The 22,603-nt window shown below is 47.2% G+C and overlaps 1 protein-coding gene across 1 annotated transcript in view; it reads left to right on the top strand.

Moving 5' to 3' along the window:
* The window catches only part of wdr18 (WD repeat domain 18), a 79,500-nt gene that overhangs the window by 43,939 nt on the left and 12,958 nt on the right, over positions 1-22,603 (top strand). Inside the window, exons 6-7 of the mRNA XM_039767159.1 lie at positions 15,007-15,071; positions 15,157-15,281. Of these exons, the coding sequence (XP_039623093.1) occupies positions 15,007-15,071; positions 15,157-15,281 (190 nt within the window). The remainder of the gene's footprint in view (positions 1-15,006; positions 15,072-15,156; positions 15,282-22,603) is intronic.

Genomic DNA, 22,603 nt, shown 5'->3' with positions numbered 1-22,603 from the left:
GAATCAGCAGGGTCCTCATTGGTTTGCCGAGTACAACAGCAGAACCCAAGATTGATGAGCAGCTTGGCGTCAGGCTTGATTTGACAGTTACACTCCATGTGGCTGCTGACCACTGAGCTGTAGGGCTTTGCGACATGGAGCAGAAGATTGATGTGAGAAAAGCTAAAGTGTCCGACAGGTTTATAGGGATTAATTCGTGACCGCTTGGACTTTACACCCATTTGAGGGAAGAGAAGAAAATCTAAGAGAAATTGATAAGGGCGAGTCAGTGGCGGACCAGTGCAGTCGATAGGATCTTAGATTACCTGTAACTGGTGGAGGACTGATGTGGAATTTGTCATGCAAAGAAGTCAGAAACCTGCTGAAAAGGGGCTGCAGGCCAGGATCTTCATCGGCCCACCCACAAGCCTGCCAGTTCCCCAACTGCTACCCACAGGCTTCAACCTGGACAAGACTGAAATGGAGGACTGGCTTGGATGTGTCCTGGGTGGGTCTAGTGATACGGGGGACTGAGCTGAGGTTGCACGTATCCAGTAGGGGATTGATGTGTAACATGTGGGGGGTGTCTAGTGTGGTTATATCTAACCAATGAGAGGCTGATGTGGACCATGTATTAGGGTGGTCTGGTGTAGTCTGCAAGACCTGAGATTGTGTTTAATCAGTGGAGGACTCGTGGACACTGTCTTTGGTTGTTCTGGTGAGGACCTGGAGAGGACTGGCGTAGTTGTCAGGATCTGAGATTGCTTGTAATCAGTGGAACACTGAAGTGAACTGTTTGTTAGGAAGAACTGGCATAGTTGGCAGGACCCGAGATGGTGAGTAACCAGTGAAGAACTGATGGGTCAGAGGGACAGACTAGTGTAGTCGGCAGGATCTGAGATTGTGAAGGACTGATGTGGATTGTGTGCTTGGATGGACCGACCTAGTTGCCAGAATCAATGATGGTGTGTAGTCCGTCGAGGACTCCGGTGACCACTGACTTGGGTGGATCTGGTGATAGGGGAGGACTAGTGTAGTCCGCAGGATCTGGGATTGTGTGCAACCAGTGCAGGACTGATGTGGACTGTGTTTCTGGGAAGACTGGTATATTGTGTTTGCCAGGATCTGAGATGGTGTGTGTGTGTAATCAGTCAAGGATTAATGGTGGAAACTGTCTTGGGTGAGTCTGGTAGTAAAGGAGGACTGGTGTAGTCGGCAGGATCTGAGATTGCCTGTAACCAGTGGAATAGTAATGTGGATCATATGTTGGGGAGGACTAGCAAAGTGGACAGGACCCGAGATTGCATGCAATTAGTGCAGAACTGATGTAGACCAGACCATGTATTGGGGTGGTCTGGCGTAGTTAGCAGGATCTGACAGTCTGTAACCAGTGGAACACTAAAGTGAACTGTTTGTTGCCGAGAACTGGCGTAGTTGGCAGGACCTGAGATGGTGAGTAACCAGTGAAGGACTGATGGGTCAGAGGGACAGACTAGTGTAGTCGGCAGGATCTGAGATTGTGAAGGACTGATGTGGATTGTGTGCTGGGAAGGACCGACCTAGTTGCCAGAATCTGAGATGGTGTGTAGTCCGTCGAGGACTCCTGTGACCACTGACTTGGTGATGGGGAGGACTGGAGTAGTCGGCAGGATCTGAGATTGTCTGTAACTAGTGGAACACTAAAGTGAGCTGTTTGTTGTGGAGAACTGGTATAGTTGGTAGGACCTGAGATGGTGAGTAACCAGTGCAGGACTGACATGGACACTGTGTTGGCTGGGATTTGTGACTGGGTAGGACTGGTGTGGTCGGCAGGATGTAAGACAGAAGGTGGCCACCCAGGGAGGCGCTGGTGGCATCTGAACTCTCAACCTTGTGCTTTGCTGTCCATTGTCATGGTCACTTAGGGGACCACCCTGTTCATTTTTAGCCCTGAGCCATGGGATGCTGGCAGACCTCCAGTCAATGATTCCTTTAGGGGTGGCAGGTCTGCCCACCGTTGGTGCTAAGGGAGTCGTCAGACCTTTCAAGCAGTCTGAGAACTTCCTTCAGAACTTCACTGCAAGTTTGAAAATATTTTTAGATGCCTCAGTGTGACCGACTTAAGTACGTTATGCTAATTCACCACGGAGCATCAAAGAAGCGAGCATGTCTGCTGGGTAATGAACGGCGTGTAAAACGGCGGATGAGATCATTTCATAAAGGCAGCCTAAGAAGAGCGGCGTGCCTGAAATAAATCGGGAAACTGGGGAAAAAAAACAAAAAAAACAAACGGAAGTGGAGCGCCTTTGGTCGCCGCCTCATGTGAATCTTAGCCCCGCAGGCACCGGCACAGAGCAAAATAAATAAGTCAGTACGTTCGGCAGCGCGCCGCAGTGACTCATCCACTGAAATCGCTTTACAAATTGGTCACGGCATCCAAATGACACACACGCAATGGGCTTTGGGCTCCCTGTGGATTTCACCGACAGCCGCCCTCTCAGGGGGTCACCCAGGCTTTGAAGGCGAGTGGCGACACAATGGGTGGACCAGCTGTGCCTCTTTGTCTGAGGGGGTCCGCCGGATCGGTTCTGCAGGCGGCAGGCTGCGCCTATTGCTTGTGTGCCATTTGACAGCCCGTCGCTGGCGTGTGGTTTTTGTGTCGGCCGTGCCCACGTGTTGTCCGTCTGCATGCCTCTGCGCTCTTCTCGTTTAAATACCTCCTTGACTAAATGCAAAGGCCTTGCAACTCGCATGTTGACAAAAGAAGCCATCTTCACAGGGACAAAGACCTGCAGGCTGGTGACATTTTGGGGTGAGCGCATATCCACAGCAATCATCTCCTCCCCTGCAGCCCCCAGTGGCCAGCCTCCATTTTAGAAGGTTAATGATGAGGCTTCTTATTGGTTGGCAACATGTCAAATGAAAGTGAGCCCACGCCACTTGTCTTGGTCATTGTGCCACACCCCAGTTTTGAGTTTTTGGTGCCCCTTTGAGGTTATCAAGAAAATCCTGCCTGCACTGGCAGTGCCCGCCTGCTTACAGATAAAGAAATGAGGACAAGTGTAATGTGTAAGGAGCAGGCTGCCGATGGCCAGTTCTGGAAGACCAGCGTCATGTGCGTTCTGTTCATACCACTGGCACGGTGCCCGCTTGTCCATAGCTATTTCACAAAGCGCAAGGCATTTTTGGATTTGTGAGGGGCCGCTGAGCTCCTGTGGTTAGTGCCGGCCATTACGATCCTCTTTACTGATTTGATTCTTTTGAAGCCATTAGTTTGATTCATGTGATTCACCGGTAGTGCCCAGGGCCGCGGTCACCAGAGGATCTCTCAGGGAGCTCTTCGGAGGGATTACAGAGTAACTTGGCTGCCATAGCGAATGGTTAGTCATACGTTACACATACGGGCGAGCGGGTGGTTTAGATGGCCGTTTATAAAGAAATGAGGGGCTGAGAATCGAGTGGATGAGAATCAGGAAGTCAACTTGCTGTTGGGTAAAGGACTGGAACTGAGCTCAGTGGGCAAGGGCATCGTGCAGCCCGTCGGTGGGGTGGGATCTGCTTTGAGAGCCACGTGATTGAGGTGTGTGACGAAGATCAGTTGAGCAGGACAAGTGGGCTGAGGTGAGCGGTGAGGCGCGGCTGGAAATTTCAATAAAAAAAAAAAAAAAAACTCATTTTAAATGGCGCAGGACGAGCACTGGGGGAGAACATCAGAACTGCAGTCGCTCGGCGCAACAAAAAACAAAAACGCCTCGGTGTGATTAGACCTACACGGGGGGCCTGTCCAAATGCCCCCCCACTAATTATATTGGATGTGATTGGAACTTCACGGGGGTCCGTCCAAATGCCCCCCCCAATAATTATATTGGATGTGATTAGAACTTCATGGGGGTCCGTCCAAATGCCCCCCCACTAATTACATTGGATGTGACTCGAAATTCATGGGGGTCCATCCAAATGCGACCCAGAGTACATTGGATGCAATTGGGAATTCTTGGGGGACTCCCAATCCCTCAGTGCTGCGACCCAAACAGGATTTTGTGATGGGGGAGGTGGTGCGTAGTTTTTTGTTGCGATCAGGAGGCTCATCAGGGATGTTGGAGTAAAATGAGGGGTTTTGGAGTACATCTGTTATTTGCTTTGGAACAGTTTTGGTTCAGAGGTCTGAAAGCTGGCATCAACACTGAAGTCACCGTTGTCATACCAGTCCAGCACTAGTTGGGAGGCGTGTCCTTGTGAAATGCGTTTTGAGAATGAAGTTAATGAGACTCGTGTTCCGAAGTGATGATTCAATTTGTAATTCACTTAACTGAGAATCGTGCAACTTGTTTGTGCGAAACGACTTGACTTGAAAATTCAGCTAAATGAGAATTGTGAGACTCGTTCTTGGGTAATGACGCAGTTCAGGGAGTCACGAGGCGGTTTGTTTGTAATGATTTCCTTTAAGCTCCAGTGAGTCGAGGCTCAAGGGAATTCAGTCTGAGAGCCAAATGAAGGAGAATCGCGCAAGTCGTTTGGTTCAGACTTTCGAGAATCATGAAACCCGCTCGTAGTTAATAATTCAATTAAGAATCAACTGGACGAGAATCCCGCAGCTTGTTCTCTGTTAACAAGTCGCATTGAGCGGACGAGGAGGAAGATGGTGAACAATCGTGCAACTTGTGAGCGGGTGGAGATTCCGTCTGAGCATCACGTGAACGAGTATTGTGCTGTTCACACACAGCTAGTGATTCGGTTCGAGGATCACACGCCTCGGTTGCTGTTAACGATTCAATTCAGACTTAAGAGAGAATCAGTGAACGGGAAGATCATCCAACTCATTCTTGGGTAATGAGTCAGTTTGAGAATCAGGTGAATGGAAATTCACGAGTAAAGATCCAGTTCAAATTTGAAGGAATCCATAAATGAGGAAGTCATCTGACTCATTCCTGGCTAAGAACCAAAAGTGGGAATCGTGAGGCTTGTCCTCCGGTGAAGATTCTGTTTGGGAACCAACTGAACGAGTACTTGTGTGTTCGGCTCGGTTCAGACTCGTAAGAATCCCTGAACAAGTTGCATGTCTGCCTTGTTTTACGGATTCTTACAAGTTTGAGATTTGTGTCACTGGTTCATATCAAGGGTCCAGTGAATGAAAGATGTGTTTGCGATGAATAATTTGGTGCAAACCTGTAAGAATCTGTGAACGCGAAAGTTGTGTGACTCATTCTTGGGTAATGACGCGACTCAAGAACCAAGGGAATGAACACCAGACAGCTTTATCTTTGGTAACCGTTCAGTTGAGAAGAATCAAGTGAGTGAGAATATGATGACGTTCATCCACCAGCAATGATTTGGTTTAAACTTGTGAGAACCGGTGAATGACGGAGTGACGCCACTTGTTAGCAGGCCACGTTTGAGAATGACGGGAATGGCAATTCCGTGAGTAATGATTCAGTTCAGACTTGAAGGAATTCGTAAATGAGAAAGTCATCTGACTCGTTCCTGGCTAATGATTCGGTCCAGAAACCAGAAATGGGAATCGTGAGACACATTTCCAAGTGAACGAGAAACGATTCAGTTCAAACTCGTAAGACTCCCCGAGCTGTCGTGTTTACGGATTCTGACGAGTTTGAGAATTGCGTTACGTGAATGAGAGCGGCGTGACTCGCTTGCTGGTAACGATTTGGCTCAGACTCACAAGATTCCAGGAACGAGTGGATCACACGACCTGTCAGCAGCAGGTAAAGGTTCAGGTGACTGAGAATCGTGTCAAACGAGGAATTTGTCAGACTCCTCCTTGGGTAATGATTCGGTTTGAGATGCAAGTGAATGAGGTCCGTGGGACTTGTTTGTGAGGAATCATTTGTGAAACAATCGATATTCTTCATTTTAAGAAGCAAGTGTGAGAGAACCGTGCGGCCTTTTTGTTTTTTCTTTGGTAACGGCCCAGTTTGAGGATCAAGTGAATGAGACCGATGCCATTTGTCCCCATGTAATAATTTGGTTTAAACTTGTAGGAACCGGTCAGTGACAGAGTAACGCCACTTGTTAGCAAGTGACGTTTGAGAATGAAGGGGACGGCAATTGTGTGGCTTGTTTGTGTGAAACGATTCAGTTCAGACTTGAAGGAATCCTTAAACGAGAAAGTCATCCGACTCGTTCCTAGCTAACGATTCAGTCCTGGAACCAGAAATGGGGATCGTGAGGCTTATTGTCTGGTGATGATTCAGTTTGAGGACCAAGTGAACGAGAAACTGCGCTATTTGTTCACGAGTTACAATTCAGTCCACACTCGGAAGAATCCATGAACTGTCTTGTGTACAAGTTTGAGAGTTGTGTTAAGTGCTCCCAGACGACAATTCCGTTCAAGAAAGAAGTGAATGAGAACTGTGTGACTCGCTTGCTGGTTCAAGAATCCAAAGAGAGGACAATCTCTAATGGTGCCTCATTTAGTGATTCAGTTCATGCTTGTAAGGAGCAGTGAACAAGAAAACGGTCCAACTCATTCTCAGGTCATGATTCGTGTCAAGAACCCAGCGAAGGAGACTTGTGTGGCTCCAGTTTAGTTTAGTGGTTCAGTTTGAGATTCAGGTCAACGAGAATTGACCATTTGGTTTAAAGTGGTGAGAATCCGAGTGCCCTATCCTCGGGTAATGAAGACCAAGTGAGTGGGTGTTGTGTGTCTTGTTCTCGGGTAATGATTCAGTTTCCAACAATCGGTGAACGGCATCTGCCAGGTGTAGTCGGCGAGCTTTTAAAAACAAGTCGCATGAACAGTGTGAATCTGAACGTCACGAGGGATTGTTAGAAATGAAAGTCATATTTTTTGATGAGGTTCACTTTTACACGATTTGTAGTTTAATGTACACAAAGGGACCTAAAATGGACTCCTCCTTGCTGTTGTCTTTCTATCCAGGAGCCTTCCCAGAGTGAGCTGTGCTAAAGTCCAGTTCCTGTAATCCGTTTTAATGTAAACCTGCCGAGAGTCTCCTGAGGTTCATGAAACAGGCTGGCGATATTTGCACGGCAAAATGAAAAACGCAGCCGACGTGGCACCCTAATGGTAGAGTTGTAATCAGCTGAGTGGATTTTTCCCTGCAAATCGATTTCTCAGATTCACTGAAAAGGGGTGTTCAGAAAGACTGAGTCACACCTAACGATGCCAAGGTAGTGCAGAAGGTAAATCAGATGCCAGCAAAATGCCAAGGGCCTGAGGAGCAGCTAAGGTGTTAGTAGAGCTTGTGACACACCGGGCCCGTCACGCTGCTAAAGTACAAACACTTCACTTGTGGGCAAATCACCCCACCAAAAATCAACATTACAACATAAAGAGGGTCTTAAAAGGAAAAAAAAAATTAATAAAAGGGTCTTAATTTAGAGCTAACGATGCCAAGTAGCCATCAGTGTTACTGCAATGACATTAACTTACCTGCAGGGTGCACTACAGAGGCATCGAGGGCTGTTCACTAGGTGGGGCACCAGTGCCAACCAATAGGGGGAGCCTGTCCTCCTAAAGCTGGGGGCTCCCAGAATACATGTGAGAGAAAAGTCACAAGGTGGCGCACCAGTGTAGGTCATTGAGAATGGGGGAGCAAGTCAGCCCCTCCGAACTGGGGGTACTTGTGAGAAGAGAGGTGGGAAAGCCAATGAGGCCATTCAGCATGTGCAGTGTGGCGCTGAGGTAAAGGAGACCATAAACTTCACGAGTGTCATGGCTTAATTTATGGAAGCAATTATTATGGAAAAGATGGAGCATCACATGTCAAGAAAAGATGAATAGTCGGCATGGGCTCAGAAGGACAAGTCGTGTGACACAAATACACTGGAATTGTACAACAAAAGCATGAAGAGGATGAGTGAGGTGCAGGTGATAGGATTCACCTGCAGTTCGACAAAGCCTTGGATTAGAGTGGCTGGTGATCAAATGAAAAAAGTGGGCACTGAGGGTGCTGGGTGTAGGTGAGGGCAACATTGGCATAAATTACTGGGAACAAAGAGTTATGGGGAGCAACCATTTCAGAATTAGGCGATTTTAACAGTGGTGTCCAGTAGGGGCAGTGCTGAGCTGCTGCTTATTGTAATGTGCAAAAACAATCTGACAAAAATATAAAAAACGAAATAGGCCAGTAAAGTGGGGGGAGTGGCAGAAAATTGGTGTAATCATCAATGAAGGACCAGGGCAACATACAGGCGCGGGAAGACCCATGGAATAAGAGATTTAGTGCCGGTAAATGTAAAGAGTTACATGTAGGAAATAGAAATGTCAGATTTGATTACACAAGGGGGGCATCTGAAACTTGAAAGTAGCCCTTAAGAGATGGACCTGGGAGTCACAGTGGGCTCATCACTGTCTACATCCAGACAGAGTGTTTGTTAGCTTCTAAAGTGTCCACCATGTGTGGAGTTCAAGTCAGAGGAGTTTCACCTTAAGCTGTGCTTCACTAGAGAGGACTCGCCTGGAGGGCTCTGTGTAGGTTTGGTCTCCATATTAGAAAAAGTCAAAGAAAGAAAGAAAGAGGAGAGCAACCAGGCAGATTCAGCACCACGGACAGCAACTGAGAGGGGAAAGACCGAAGGAGCGGAGCCTTTGAGAGGGACACAAAGAATTAGGATGGTGGACCAAGCCATAATGGAGTTTATGCTTCAGTTGTATAACACGAGTGGTGTCTCACCTGGAATGCTGTGCAGAAGTTTGGTTTCCATATTCCAAAAAAATTATAACATAGCACTAGAGAAAGTCCAAGAGGAGAGCAGCCATGCTGAATTCAGGACCATGGAGAGTGACTGAGAACAGCAGCTTTGGGGTTTCAGCAAATGGCCATCAAGATGTGACCACATCTAGACCTTGTACAGAAATTAAGGAAGTTAGGTTATATAGCGCCTTTGATGTGTAGAGCACAAGTCAAGTGAAGTTGTACATAACCAATAGAACACACTTGTGGGACCTCCTCTGTAGTGCTGGGTGTGGGTTTGGTCTCCATATTACAAAAAAGAGAAAGCATCATTGGAGAAAGTCCAGAGGAGATCAACCAGGCTGATTCAGCATCATGGGAGGTGACGGAGGAGGAAGAGCTGAAGAGGTGAAATAAAATGGAAATTAAACGAGGTGACAGGACTAGAGGGAAGGCATTGAAAAGGCAGGTAGTGTAGTGTCCTGATGTGTGGAATACAAGTCAGGAGAGGTTAAACATAAGCTACGCAACATACTAGTGAGGCCTCACCTGCAGTACTGTGTGTCATTCTGTTCTCCACATTACAAAAGAAATCCACAACAGCACAGGAGAAAGTCCAAGAGGAGGGCAGCCAGGCTGAGTCAGGACCATGGAGAGCAACTGAGTGCGAAAGGCTACAGAAGATGAACTTGTAAAGTTTGAAGACACTGAGATTAAAATGTGAGCACACCAGGGTAATGTACAGAATTGATTAAATGGGATGTTAGGTTATATAGCGCCCTGATGTCTGGAGCACAAGTCAAGGGAGGTAATGCTCAAACTTTATAACAATAGGGTGGACTCGCATGGAGTTTTGTGTTTTGAGCTCCATATATTAAAAAAACAACAACAAAAAAAAAAACCACAGCAGCACAAGAGAAAGTCCAAGAGGAGAGCAGCCTCGCTGATTCAGGACCATGGAGAGTCTGAGCGACTGAGAAAAACAGCTTTGGGGTTTCAGCAAATGCCCATTAAAATGTGACCACATCCAGACCTTGTACTGAAATAAGAGGCCAATAAGATGTTAGGTTATATAGCGCCTTTGATGTGTAGAGTACAAGTCAAGGAAAGTTGTGTTTTGAGTTCCATGTAAAAAAAATGAATAAAAAATAAAGAGACAGTGGCACAAAAGAAAGTCCAAAGCAGAGCAGCCAGCTGAGGACCAAAGAGTCCTCCATGGATTCAGGACCATGGAGAGCAAGTGAGGAAGAAGCTGATCCGTTTTAGTAAATAGATGGAGATTCACAGAGGACATGACCAAAGTGTTTAAAATTACTAAAGGAGTTGCAATGGATGACCTCGACTGATGTAATGCAAGCTGTAATGCAGTTTATCCTCCATCTATAGGACACTAATGGAGTCTCGTTTAGAGTGCTGTGTACAGTTTTGGTCTCCATATCACACAAAAGACCACTCTGCACTGGAGACCATGCAGAAAAAAGAGCAATCAGGCTGAGTCAGCACCATGGAGAGCGTCTGAGGAGGACTGACCGAAGAAGATGAACCGTTAGAGTTTAACCAAATGGAGATGATGTGACCATATTCAGGCTGTGATTAAATAGGCCAGTAGGATTTTAGGGTTATATAGCGCCTTGATGTGTGGATTAGCAGGCGAGGGAGGTTATGCTTAGCTTTATGATGGTAGTGTGCTGTGTTTTGATCTCCATATTGTAAAAAAAGAAGACACAGCAGCACAAAAGAGAGCCTAGAGAAGAGCAGCCAGCTGAGGTCCATAGAGGAGCGAGTGAGGAGCAAAGGCTAAAGAAGCTGAACAGGAGATGAACTGGTGATGTGACTGAAGTGTTTGAAACTGTGAAGGGCGATTGTCCGGGTGATCCCAGCTCTTACTTTAAAATCAGTTCTTCACTCAAGGAACCACAAATGTATGGAATAAGTGACCATGTAGTGTGGTGGATAGTAGGACATCAGGGATCTTCAGAACTCCTCTTAATGTTATTTTGAAGAATGTCAGTGGAGAGGACTGGTGGGCTTGTTGTGTTGAATGGTCTGCCCTTCCTTCAGTTGGTCTAATGTTCTAAAATGAGTTAAGCTGTCATCCTTGCCCACCACAGCACAATGGCCTGTTCCATGAGGCAGCCCTCCCAAACCCACTTGTAGTTTTGGAAGGAGTGACAGGAAATGAAAAGCCATCAGCGCTTTAATTGTCCCCCAAGGTGGATGCAGCCCAGCAAGTCTTATGGAGTCAATTGGTCCTTCTGAAGCTGGGGTGCCCACAGAGAAGAGTGGCAGGAAAGCCAGTGAAGCCATTGAACCTCAAATCAGTAAAGGGGGCGACGGCCCCAAAGGGTGAACCTGTTCCTGAAGATGGCGTTACTTCTGAAATGAGCAGGAGGTAAACTGATAAGGCTGATAAGGCTGTCCACAAGGTGGCACACCAGAGCAAGTCAGAGGGGTTGGAAGTGTGAAGGAAGGTAACACGTGGCACAGGGAGACTCCAGCCCTTCAGTTATTAGCCATCAGCAAGGTGGCATACCAGTGTAAGTCAATGGGACTGAAAGTGCTAATGGGGTGAATGAGCAGGCCCTCTGGAACTGGGCGCACACAAATGGCAGAAGGTCCCATGTGTCCGTTATCTGTCTACAAGGTGGTATGAAAGTGTAAGGGCCAAAAATGTGTGGCATAGGAATAAACTCACCCTTCTGAGGAAGGGGTGCCTCTGCAGTGAGGGGCACAAGTGCTACTGAATACCATTGGCTGCCCACAGTCATTGGGCATGGAGTAGTAAAGGTAGTCAAATTGTCTGAGGCTACAAGCGGATATGCCAGCTAGAGTGATGGTGACGCTTTGAGGCCGGTCCGGCAGCCTGTTGTGTCCTTGTCATTGTCCTAATCAGGGAAGGACCTTGATTGAGCGTCTAATTGTTTGTGTGTCTGAGGTGGAGAAGGTGAAAAGCTGCAGGGCACATTTGTAGGTCAGGGTGGATGTGTGGTTTGATGCCACAAGACATAATGAGGTGGGCAGGAGTGTCAGTGGAACAGCAGAAAGTGAAAAACATGAAGGAAAAGCCAAGGAGACCACCAGACATCAAGGAGCTGCTGGCATGGATAATGTGAGCGCCCAGCCATGTGCCATGCGAGGGGAGTAACGCTTCAGGGTTATGGTGGCATCCTGCAAGACCTACTGGGCTGATGGGCATATGGGAGAGGAGTGCACGATGGAGTTGCAGACTCGAGCTGTGAGCTGTCCACGGTTCTGATTTCTAAAAGAGCCTTTTAGGTGGTTGACGGGCAAAGTGCGAGTGCCAGCTGTGGAGTCGTGTGGTGTGTGGGCACTCAGCATGGCAAGATGAGAGCAAGCAAGTGGCCTTGAAAAAGACTGGTGAGGAGAAAGGGGCCAAGGGTGCTGTGATAAGGGCTGAGTGTGGTGAAGGGGGCAGTGGGGCACAGGGCAAGGGTTTATCGTCTCGCCCTCCTTGCCCTGTAGATTCTGGCGCCCGCTTTACCTTTCACACCCGCCTGCTGCTTTATTGAATGTACGCATGCGCAGGGACATGGAGGTCAAATCTCAAATGGGTGAAAAAGGGGAGACTGTGGGGTGGGTAAATGGCCAATGTTACTTAGGTAGGCACGTCGGTGTGCAAGGCGCTATATGATAGGTGGATGTAAAAGATAAATATGAAATATAAATAGAGAAATGTGAGTTAGAGAGCAGCAACACAGAACAAAATGATAGAAAAAAACACCTGGTGCCAAAATGATGCCAGAACTATGGACCCAGTGCCAGTGTGTCTAATATAGCTGACCAGGATGAAAGTGGGCACAATGGGGTGAATCTTTATACAATTTGATGGCAAAAGTCTGGCCACACAAAAAAGGCACCATACAGTAAGCAGGAAGGTAAATGTGAAAGGCGCTATATAATTCTGATGTCTTAGATATGAAAGGAGACAGCAAAAGATGGAAAGTAAAACGGTACAAAATAATAAAAGTAAGCGTCGGACCCCTCAGTATAATAACATTAAGTACACAATGAAATATTAAATATCGTCCCTGTGCCAGTCGGCCTGTTTTTTAATCTGCCAAGGTGAAAGCAGGCACAGTGGGAGAGTCTTTATACAGTATGGCCACATATGAAAGGCACTATACAACAGATATAACTTTAAAAGGTTCTGTACAAAGTCATTCTCAGGCGTGTCTGAAAGGCACTATATAATAGACAGCTAGCCGCAGCATAGAAAATAAGACGAGTGTCAGATAGTCAGTCAGTGTGATAATACAATGAAACCTGTGCCAATGTGAAAGTGGGCACAGTGAGACAAGACTTTATACGTACGGTCTGCATACACATGAAAGATGAGCACTTAGAGATGCATGTCAAAGGCGCTATATAACACAGTGATAGATAGCAAAGGCGCTATATGATCAAAACATAGCAAGCCGCAACATTGACAATGAATGACAGTAAAAAGTACAAAGCGTACGTGAGCCCAAAGTGAAGATGATGATAATGATGAGATCTTGCTGTTGTACCGGTGTTTCTATTTTAACTGGCCAGAGTGAAAGTGGGCACAATGAGGCAAAGCTTTGTACAGTCTGGCAGTAGACTGACCATATATGAAAGGTGCAGTGTTATAGAAAGATCAATGTGACATGTGCTGATTACTGAGGCAGGTAGAGAGGAAAGGCGCTATATAATACTGAGGCAGTTGTTAAAGGCACTATATTGGAGATAAACAGTTGGCAGCAACAAAGAATGTGAGCCACAGTGCAAAACATTAAAAAGCAACTGGTTAAATTGGTGCCAGACCACCCCACATAAGTAATATTAAATATTCTCCCTGTGCCAGAGCATCTATGGGCATGGTGGCACAATGCTTTATGCAGTCTGATGGTGATAGGCATGCCATTCATCCAAGTGGGTACTGAGATGGCCCAGCGTGTGCCCCCACATGGCCAGAGTTCATTTGGGTGTCCCTCTTCATTTCGTTACGCCACTGCCAGCCACCCTTATATTCCTGAGCTGTGCCAGCGGTTGGTGCAGAGTTAATAAAGAATTACCGATGACCACCAGAGACTCTGAGCAATGTGGCGTGAAGCTGCAGTTGCTGATCCGTTTGCTGGGCGCGCGGGCACTCGGCCGGTAATCAGCTAATGAGCGCCTGTTTGCTCATTAATTCCCGTGACGTGTGCTTGGTAAAGGGCAGCCTGAGTTGGGTTTCGTTTCAGCGAAGGCGCCCTGCTAATGAGTCCTTGCCACTCGAGATGATGTCCGCCGGGTTGCTGCTCGCTGCCTTTGCCTGTTACAGGAGGGGCTCATTTGCCTGAGTGCATCTCTGCTTTCGCATGCTTTTTGGGAAACAGATGGCGGGTTCAGCCCAGACCCCTGAAACCCCCCGCCCTCTCTGTCCCCCTCGTGCCCCACCAGTGTCAGCTCTGTAATAAATGAGCCTGAGGAATCTTCAAAGCCGGACTCGGAAGTCTCAGGACTCCCGTGTTTGATGCCAGCTCTGTGGGTTCAGATAAGTTCTTAGCAGCACATCCCGGCTTTGATGAGATCCAAAGACTAACTCCAAGTACGCTGAGCGCTCCGTCCAGGGAATCGTTTTCTGCGGCCCACCGCTCCGCACGTCATGCTTGGATTGGGAGAAAAGAGAATCGGCTTTAAAAATGCAGAGCACGGCGAGAATGAAAGCAAAGTCGACGCCTCACGGGTGGCTGCTCGGCTCCTGCCATGTTGGGTTGGCTTGGCAGTAGGCGTCCTTATATGGCGTCTTTCATTCCATGTGCCACCACTTTATAAAGAGGAATCCAAAGCAAAACACCAAGGTGGCCCACCTGCCTTTCACCCCTTGGCACCTTATAAACAAGTCTTTGTATATAGCGCCTTTCATTGAGACCCCCATTCTCAGGATGGCTACAGTCAGTCTTTTTATAAGCAGCTGTTCTCAGGAAGCCCCTTCTTACTGAACTCCATTCATTAGGTGCTTACAAAGAGGGCTTGTGTATATAGCGCCTTGCACTGTGAATAGCATCCTCAAGTTTTTCTACAGTCAGCCCTTTTATATAGCGCCTTGCATCATGAACTCATTCTCCAGGGTGGTTGTGTGCATAGCCCGCCTTGTTTGGTGAGCATAGCCTTTCTATAAAGTGCCTTCTAACGGCTCAGTCCATGTTTGTGTATAGCGCCTTGCACTTTGAACTCCAGTCTCCTGCAGGCAGAAATAAACAACATTTATTTCTGTTGCACATTTTCATACAAATAATGCCACTCAAAGTGCTTTACATGATGAAGAAAGAGTGCCCACGTTGTCTTAGAGTGCCTCTTAGTGCCCACGTTGTCTTAGAGTGCCTCTTAGTGCCTTAAATCACATCCTTTGTGTCCCCCTTTTCATTTCCAGGGCATCCAAAGAGACGAGACGTTCCAGGCCGACAGGGAAGGAAATCAGGTGTTCAAGGGTCACAGGTGGGTCCGCGTTGGATGGGCTCACGTCTAGGGGTGGTCGGGAGCATCCTGTGGTCTTGCTCATCCTATGTTGTCACTTTGGCAGGAACCTGGTGACGTGTCTTTCTGTGTCCATGGATGGGACGTTGCTGCTGTCGGGGTCCCACGATGAAACGGTGAACCTCTGGGACATCCAGAGCAAGCAGTGCCTGCAGACCATGAACCACAAAGGTAAGAGTGCCCGGTGGGCTACAGAATGGGCCCTCCAGGCCTCTAGGGGGCATGTGTGTGCCTGTTGTGCTCCAGCTGTGTGCTCTGTACTTGTGAGGAGCAGAGAAGCAGATTTGTGGGCACAGCTGCCATCATTTGTAACTGATTCGCTGGTTTCTGCTGTCCTGATGCCCAGTCTGCCATGCTGCCCATCAGCTCCTACTGTAAACAACTTTAGATGGTCATAGGCAGTCAGGCTGATCCCTTACTGGTGGGGTGTGGAACTTGCACCTGTGGTGGGGGTCCCCACCTTTGACTCCTTGTGTGACCCTGACCTGCCAGTCTGGAGATATTAAGCAGCTGGCCTTGGCATGGCATGCACTGAGGATTGGTGCTCTAAAAGATGGTACAAGAATCTGCCCGCTTCCTTCTGACTTGCGTTTGAAGTGTCTTGTGAATTAACATCCGGGGTGTCACAGCCTTGTGGTGGTGCTGACTGGTAAGGCGCTATATACAAATCAAGGGTATGAACAGCAAAAGGATAAAAACAGTAAATACGACTCTGAAACAAGACAAAGATTGGGGACACCAAAGTGACCCCGTTTAATGTCCAGGAAAAGGGGAGGAAAAACTGGCAAAAAAAGGAACCTCGTGAAATCTGGCAGCTCGTTGGCAGGTGTCTGTCTGTCTGCCTGTCTGTCTGTCACGAGCTCCAGGTCACCGCCGAGCACTTCCTCTCCGCTCGGGTGGCTTTTATGGTGGCTGCACAGTGTCACCACCTTTATATAATACTATATATTTCACAGTTTTGTGTTTCTGTCATTGAGGCTCTTTTTGTATTTACTGCCCCCACATTCCCCTTCATGTGTTTTTCTTCATTCTCCTGATTTTTGCGGCCATTGGCCCCCCTTCTTCGCCGCCTTGCCTCGTCTTTGCTCTTCTTCTGTCCTTTTTCTGACCGTTAGCAGTCGATGGTCATGGTGGTCTCCTTTCTGCGTTTATTGCTTGTGTTTCTTTTCTAGCGTCTTATTTTTTTGGAATTTGGTTTATGGGACAAGTTGTCATTTTGTGTCATTTTGTCACTAGCAACCCCTCCGCCGGCCACTTCCCCTGTCTGGAGGTGGCACAGTGTGATGTTGAATAACAAAGCAACAAGATGGGAGCCCACCAGTGCAAGAGAGCAGAGATGTGGGGGGTCAGCACAGGACAACGAGGGGCCCAATACCGCAGAGATGTGAAAGGCGCTGTATAACACAGCAATAACGTGAAAGGCACTATATAGCAGGGTTTCTAAGCCATATTTGGGTTGTGGGGGGCCGCCGGTGGGCTGTGAGTCACTATTGTTTATAGTGGTAGCGGCGATCATCAATATAGAAATCATCCAAAATGGTTCTAATCACAAGCCTCTGTGTTTCCTTCTAAAGCACCCTGGTGGTCCACTCCTGGCCAAGTGCAGTCGTCCCTCAAAGCCACCTCGTGTTCCCACCACCATCCCAATGCCCACTTAGAGCGTTTGGTCACTCCTACTCCCTGCTTGTCCCTCTCTGCCCACTTTCACGACTGCTCACCTGCACACTATGTCACCAGCCCGCCTACCATCCTTCCTCTTCATCTTTCCTGAACTCCATGTCTTTGCTTGTCCCAGTCTCTTCCTTATCTCTCATCCTCGGGCTCCTTTTATGCTGTAGTGGGCACAGGTGCCCAGTTATTCCAGTGTGCTAATAATGAAATCGGCTGAACTGCACGAGAGGAGCACACTGATTTTACTAAAAATCTGTGCACTGCAGCAGACCCCTAACTGGCATCACCACCCCATCATTTTCAGGTTGGTTGCCATTTTCAAGGGAAAGGATACCATAAACCCCTGGCTAGGGAGATCAATCTAGCAATCTAAGTTTATAAATGAAGACTTTATATTCAATCAAAAAAAAGGCAAAAAGAAATGACTAAAAAAGCAAACCACACCAAACAAGTCCAACTCCACATTTCAGAAATCATAAAACAAACAAACAAACAAACAAAGTAATAAATGCAGAAGAAGAAAAGCAAAACTCACAAATGGGCCAATCTACCCTTGAGTGTCAATAAACCCTTGAAGGATGTCAGCTGCAGTATATAAAGACTGTGGGCGGTCCTTCAGCAGTGACATCATGGTGCCCCACCCCTTTAGGGCTCCACCCACAAAATGCAAGGAGGGCACTCAGAGTGAGACGCAAAGTCTATAAATTAAACCCACCTCAAGTAAAAGTAGAAGCAACGTCCTTCAGAGGGCACAAGGGTGGGAAAGGTCAGGTGGTCGCAGTTCCAAGCCTGTCATTCACACATCCCTAAGGTCAGATGTGGTCGTCACGTCAGAACAAGCAAGGAGAGGGTCATCCTGGTTAAATTCATTGTGCCATGAGAATAAGTGTGTGATATGGAAAGCCACCAGATGCCAGGACTTGGTCCAAGAATGCAGGGACAGCGGTTGGCAGGCCTGGCTGTTTCCAGAGAATTCCCAGCTTAAGCCACACAGAATTTGCTTATGGCCGTGGGATCCTCAGGAAAGTAGAGGAAAATGGGGCTGAGTGAGGCAGCAGAGGAGCTGAAGGTCAGGAATTGATGGGCACTGATTTGACCACTGCTGCCAACCCACCAACAGGAGGGGGTTACAGTTGGGGGTCAAAACATCTGAGGAATGTTGGGCACCATCCGATGACATCCTACCCAAAAGCCACAGTCACCCAAAGGGTGACCCAAAGAGGACCAGGCATCCTGTGAGGTATGTTAGAAACAACATGTAAATAAAGTGACATAAAAACAACACAAATACCAAATCAACGTAAGCCACGGCCGAGCAATAAAAACGGGCGATGGGATTAGCAGGATGCCCGTCTTGTGAGTATTGGGGGTTTGTTATGTAGGTGCAGCCCCCCCGCCTGCATGGTGGGACATGAGATACTGCAGCAGATTCAGGACACTGTAGGCTCCGCTCCTGGTACTCAGTTTGACTCCACTTTGTTTCGGCGCATGTTCACACTCGTGTGTGTGTGTGTGTGTGTGTGTGTGTGTGTGTGTGTGATTCTGAATTGTAATTACCTGTGAACAGAGCCTGCGCTTGACAGAAGTTAACTGAACTGAAAGCTTAGCAGAGCTGTGGATTCAGGGGACATAAATAGGAAAAACAAATGTCACCTGCACTGGGGGGATTAAGGAGAATGTGTGGAACGGAAAACCCACCAAGGCTCTGCCTGGATGTGCGAGGCTCATCAAGGAATCCCTTCCTCTGTTGGTGGCTTCCCATTCCTCTCTACGCCAACATCTGCGGCAGTGAGTGGACTCTTATCCCCCCATCTCCTCCTCCTCCTCTTCTCCCCCCCACCCCCAATGTCTTTTTAGCATTCCTTACAAAAGCACCTTGACATGGGGAGGGTGGGCTGCGTCGCTGTTAATGTAAGAACAGCATCACATGCATTATGGATGAGATGCGAAGAGGATGAGAGGAATGGGAGAGTGAAGAAAATGAGAGCTGAATCTCGAGGAGAGAAGCGGAGAAGACACGAGTGCACTGTGAAGCCCGGACACAAGCCCGTCGTGTTGTCCACTTTGACCTGCCCGGGAGGCTTGGTCTTTTTCATTGTCTGACTGCTTTTCTTCGTGACTCTGTTAGGACAAAGGTGACGAAGACAGGCCATTCAGCCCAACAAGCTCGCCAAACCTGTTGACCTCAATTCTCCACAGTGATGTTGAGTGTGATGAGAAGGTCGCTAAATTCCTACTCTCATTTCTACGTATGCTTGGGCACCCAGGAAAGGATCTCACTGATGGCAGAGTGGCACAGTGGGTAAAGCATTGGGCTGTATTACCCGACCATGCTGATTCAGCCTATGAGCCCCAAAGATAAAATTGCATTTAAATGAATGAACTGCACTTGTAAAGCACACCTGATGATGTGCACTATAGAAAGGTGCTATATAAAGTAAAAGTTGATTGATCTGTGGCCCAGAACCTTCCTCCACTTGCACCTTGGTTTATTGGAGAAGGTCAATGGGCCTAAGCTTAGTATGAAGCCTTAGGGGTAATTGACCTGTACGCCACACGTGATGGGTGCTATATAACTTCACACACCCCCTTAGAAACACTTCCATCACATCTTCTTTCAGTCTCGGTTTGCTTGTGAAGCCTATGCCCCATCTGTCATTCCTCTGTGCTTGTCCTCCATTGTCTTGAGTTTTTACACTTGCTGTCCATGGTGCTGAATCTGTCTAGTTACTCTTCCCTAGACTCTCCTAAGGCCTCACTATTGTATTATAAAGCTTATTCATAACCTCCATTGATTTGTATGCCAGATGTGATGGGCGCTATATAACCCCACACCCCCTTAAATACAATTCAAATACTTCCATCACATCTTCTCTCAGTCTGTGTTTGCTTATGAAGCCTATGCCCCATCTGTCATTCCTCTTTGCTTGTCCTCCATTGTTCCGAGTCTTTACACTTGCTGTCCATGGTGCTGAATCTGTCTAGTTGCTATTCCCTGGACTCTCTTATAAGGCCTCACTATTGTGTTATAACGTTTATTCATAACCTCCATTGACTTGTCCTTCACACTCCAGGCGCTATATAATCTCTCATCTTCTTATCCTTCTTAATGGCTTCTGCCCTCTTAAATCCTGTCAACCCCTTAATCTCCATTTGCTTTAACTTTAAATGTTCAGATCCTTCATTCATTCCTCCTCAGTTGCTCTCCATGGTGCTGAATCAGCTGGGCTCCTCTTCTCTTCACCTTCACTGGTGGCGTTTTGTCTTTTTTGTGATGTGAAGACCAAATGGTTGACAGATCTGCACGTGAGGCCTCACTAGTAAGGTTGATAGTTTAAAGATAATCTCCATTGACAAGTGCTATGGACGTCTGTGGCAGTAGATAACCTAACATCACATTAAAGCACTTCCAGTTGAAGTTGCATGGTTTCCAGAAAAGTGCAAATTTTAAAACAGTACCAGTAATTATGGATTTTGGGTACTGGAAGTAAACGTTGGCTTTTCTGTCAATCATCCGACCCTCCTCACCTGCTATTGAAGTTGTGTAAAATGTTCATTTCATAGTCTTAACAAAACGAAAGTATGAGCTTCATGACAATCGGAAATTCGGGGGTGGTGTTGTCAACATCACCCATATTTGGGACTTTGTGGCTTTAAGAGGAAAACGGTGCACTGAAGCATTGTGATGCATCAGGGAGGCTGCAGTAAGGTGGGCAGTCATAAAGTTTTCCATGATTTACTTAAGAATTGTTTTGGTACCAGTACTGAGGTCCAAAGCGACTTACCTCACATCTTCCCTTAACCTCTGTTTGTTTGAACTATAAACCGTCGGCTCCTTCATTCGTTCCTCCTTGGTTGCCCTCTGTGGTCCCCGAGTCATTGCAGTTTCTCTCCATGGTGCTGAATCAGTCTTCTCGCTAACCTTTGAACCATCTCTAGTGCTGTGTTTTTTTTATATATATATATATTGAGAGCCAAACTGCACCCCACACTCCAGGTGAGTCCTCACTAGTGTGTATCTTGGCTTATGTGTAATCTCCATTGACTTGTACTCCACACATCATGGGCACAATATATTCTCACATCTTATTAGCATTGTAAATGGCTTCCATTCCCTTCAGTCCTTCACCTCTTACTCTCCAGTTGCTTTAAAATGAATGGTTCAGCTTTTTCAGTCCTTCCTCCCCATCTGCTCTCCATGGTCCTGAATCAGCCTGGCTGCTCAGCTGTGTTTGTTCTCCAGTGCTGATTTGTCTTTTTTGTAATATGGAGACCTGAACTGCACACAATAAGGTTTACACCCCTATGACTTGTAGTCTACACATCAGGGCGCTATATAACCTCACATCTTCTTTGCCGCCTTAATGGAGTCAGCGCATTGTCTTTTGATGTAGATAGTGACCAGTCCTTCTCCTGAGGTGTCCTATCACGTGTCAGATCTCCCAGTGTGTATTTAAACCTATCATGTTACTTTCTCCGTGTAATTCTCTCCAGTCACTCACATGGAGTTTCTTCTGCTGCTAATCTGCTTAATCCTGTATGCTGTCCAGCTAAACAGATTCTGGAAGATCTGCTTGTCTGCTTGGGTTGGTGTCCTCCTCAGACTTGGCCAGCTAGTTCTTTCTGTTCTTGTCAGGTGGTTTATGTTTGTTAAAGAGAGCAGCGGCCACAGCACTGACCCCTGCTAACAATCACTGTTAACATCTCCTAATTCTCATCAGGGTCCTCTCCCCATAACCTAATTTTGTACCCACCTACACACTGCCCCCAGTAGTTTAATCACCAATCCCTCTTATTAAACACTTTCTGAAAATCGAGATCAATAATCTCATCTGCACCCCTTGGATCACCCGATTTTGTTGCTTTCTCTTAGGATATTAGTGACCCGTGACCTCCTTGTCTTGTCTGATGCCAGGCTGACGGCTCCCTAACTCTCCACTTCTGGACGTATGCTGCCCAGTATTTTCCTTAATAATCCCTTCCATCATTTTCACCATTATGTTACACTCCCAACCTGTGGCCCTTTTGGTAGAGCGGATTTGCTGAAAGTCCTAATCTGAAGAGTCGCCGGCTGCTTTGTAGGAGGTGAGGCTTTGCCAGGGCATCTCGCCAGGCCGGGGTCTCCTTGTAAATGACCCCCAGCTGGACCGTATTTAATCTCATTGCTCCGTATTGATTAGCTTCATAAATGCTGTGAGCGACTGTTTCCTGACCTGAATTCTGGAGCCAATCAAAGAGCGAATTCGTAATCCAGAAGTCGATGAGCGGCTGGGGCCCAATCAGCCCATTGGCGGAGTGACGTGGCGGAATGTGCTAGAGCAGGTGGCGCTCACTGCCACAGACGTGTGAGTAGGTGGCTGTGGCTGGTGAGGACGTGACTGCGCTGCTCTTCTTTGCTTGATTGGGGGCCGAGGGGTCTCCTGGAAGGAAGTGGTGACTTGCTTTTGGGTGAGGGTGCCCTGTGGTGGACTGGCAACCTGGCCGGGTCTGCTTCATCTGTTTATGTGAATCAAAGCGGTGTGCGGCTGTTCTGACTGCTGTTCTTTCTGTAATTTTGTTTTAGACCTACAGATCTTTCAGATGTGCTTAATGAGTCAAATGTTCAGAATATATTTTATTAAAACTGAAACTATTTATGGTTTTATTTTGAAACTGCCACAAAGCCAATGTAGGAGTTGGCATTTTGCAGTGGCCGTTGCTAGGATGCAGTGCATCACAAACATTTGTAGTAATGAAGCACATTGCATTTTTCATTCCAACAGGTGGCACATTGAAAACATTAACACTGCTTTTATGATTCCACACCAAATGGCCTAGAACAT

The sequence above is a fragment of the Polypterus senegalus genome, chromosome 10 (genome assembly GCF_016835505.1).
Source record: "Polypterus senegalus isolate Bchr_013 chromosome 10, ASM1683550v1, whole genome shotgun sequence".
Lineage (NCBI taxonomy): Eukaryota > Metazoa > Chordata > Cladistia > Polypteriformes > Polypteridae > Polypterus > Polypterus senegalus.
This window is presented reverse-complemented; position numbering and strand designations above follow the sequence as displayed.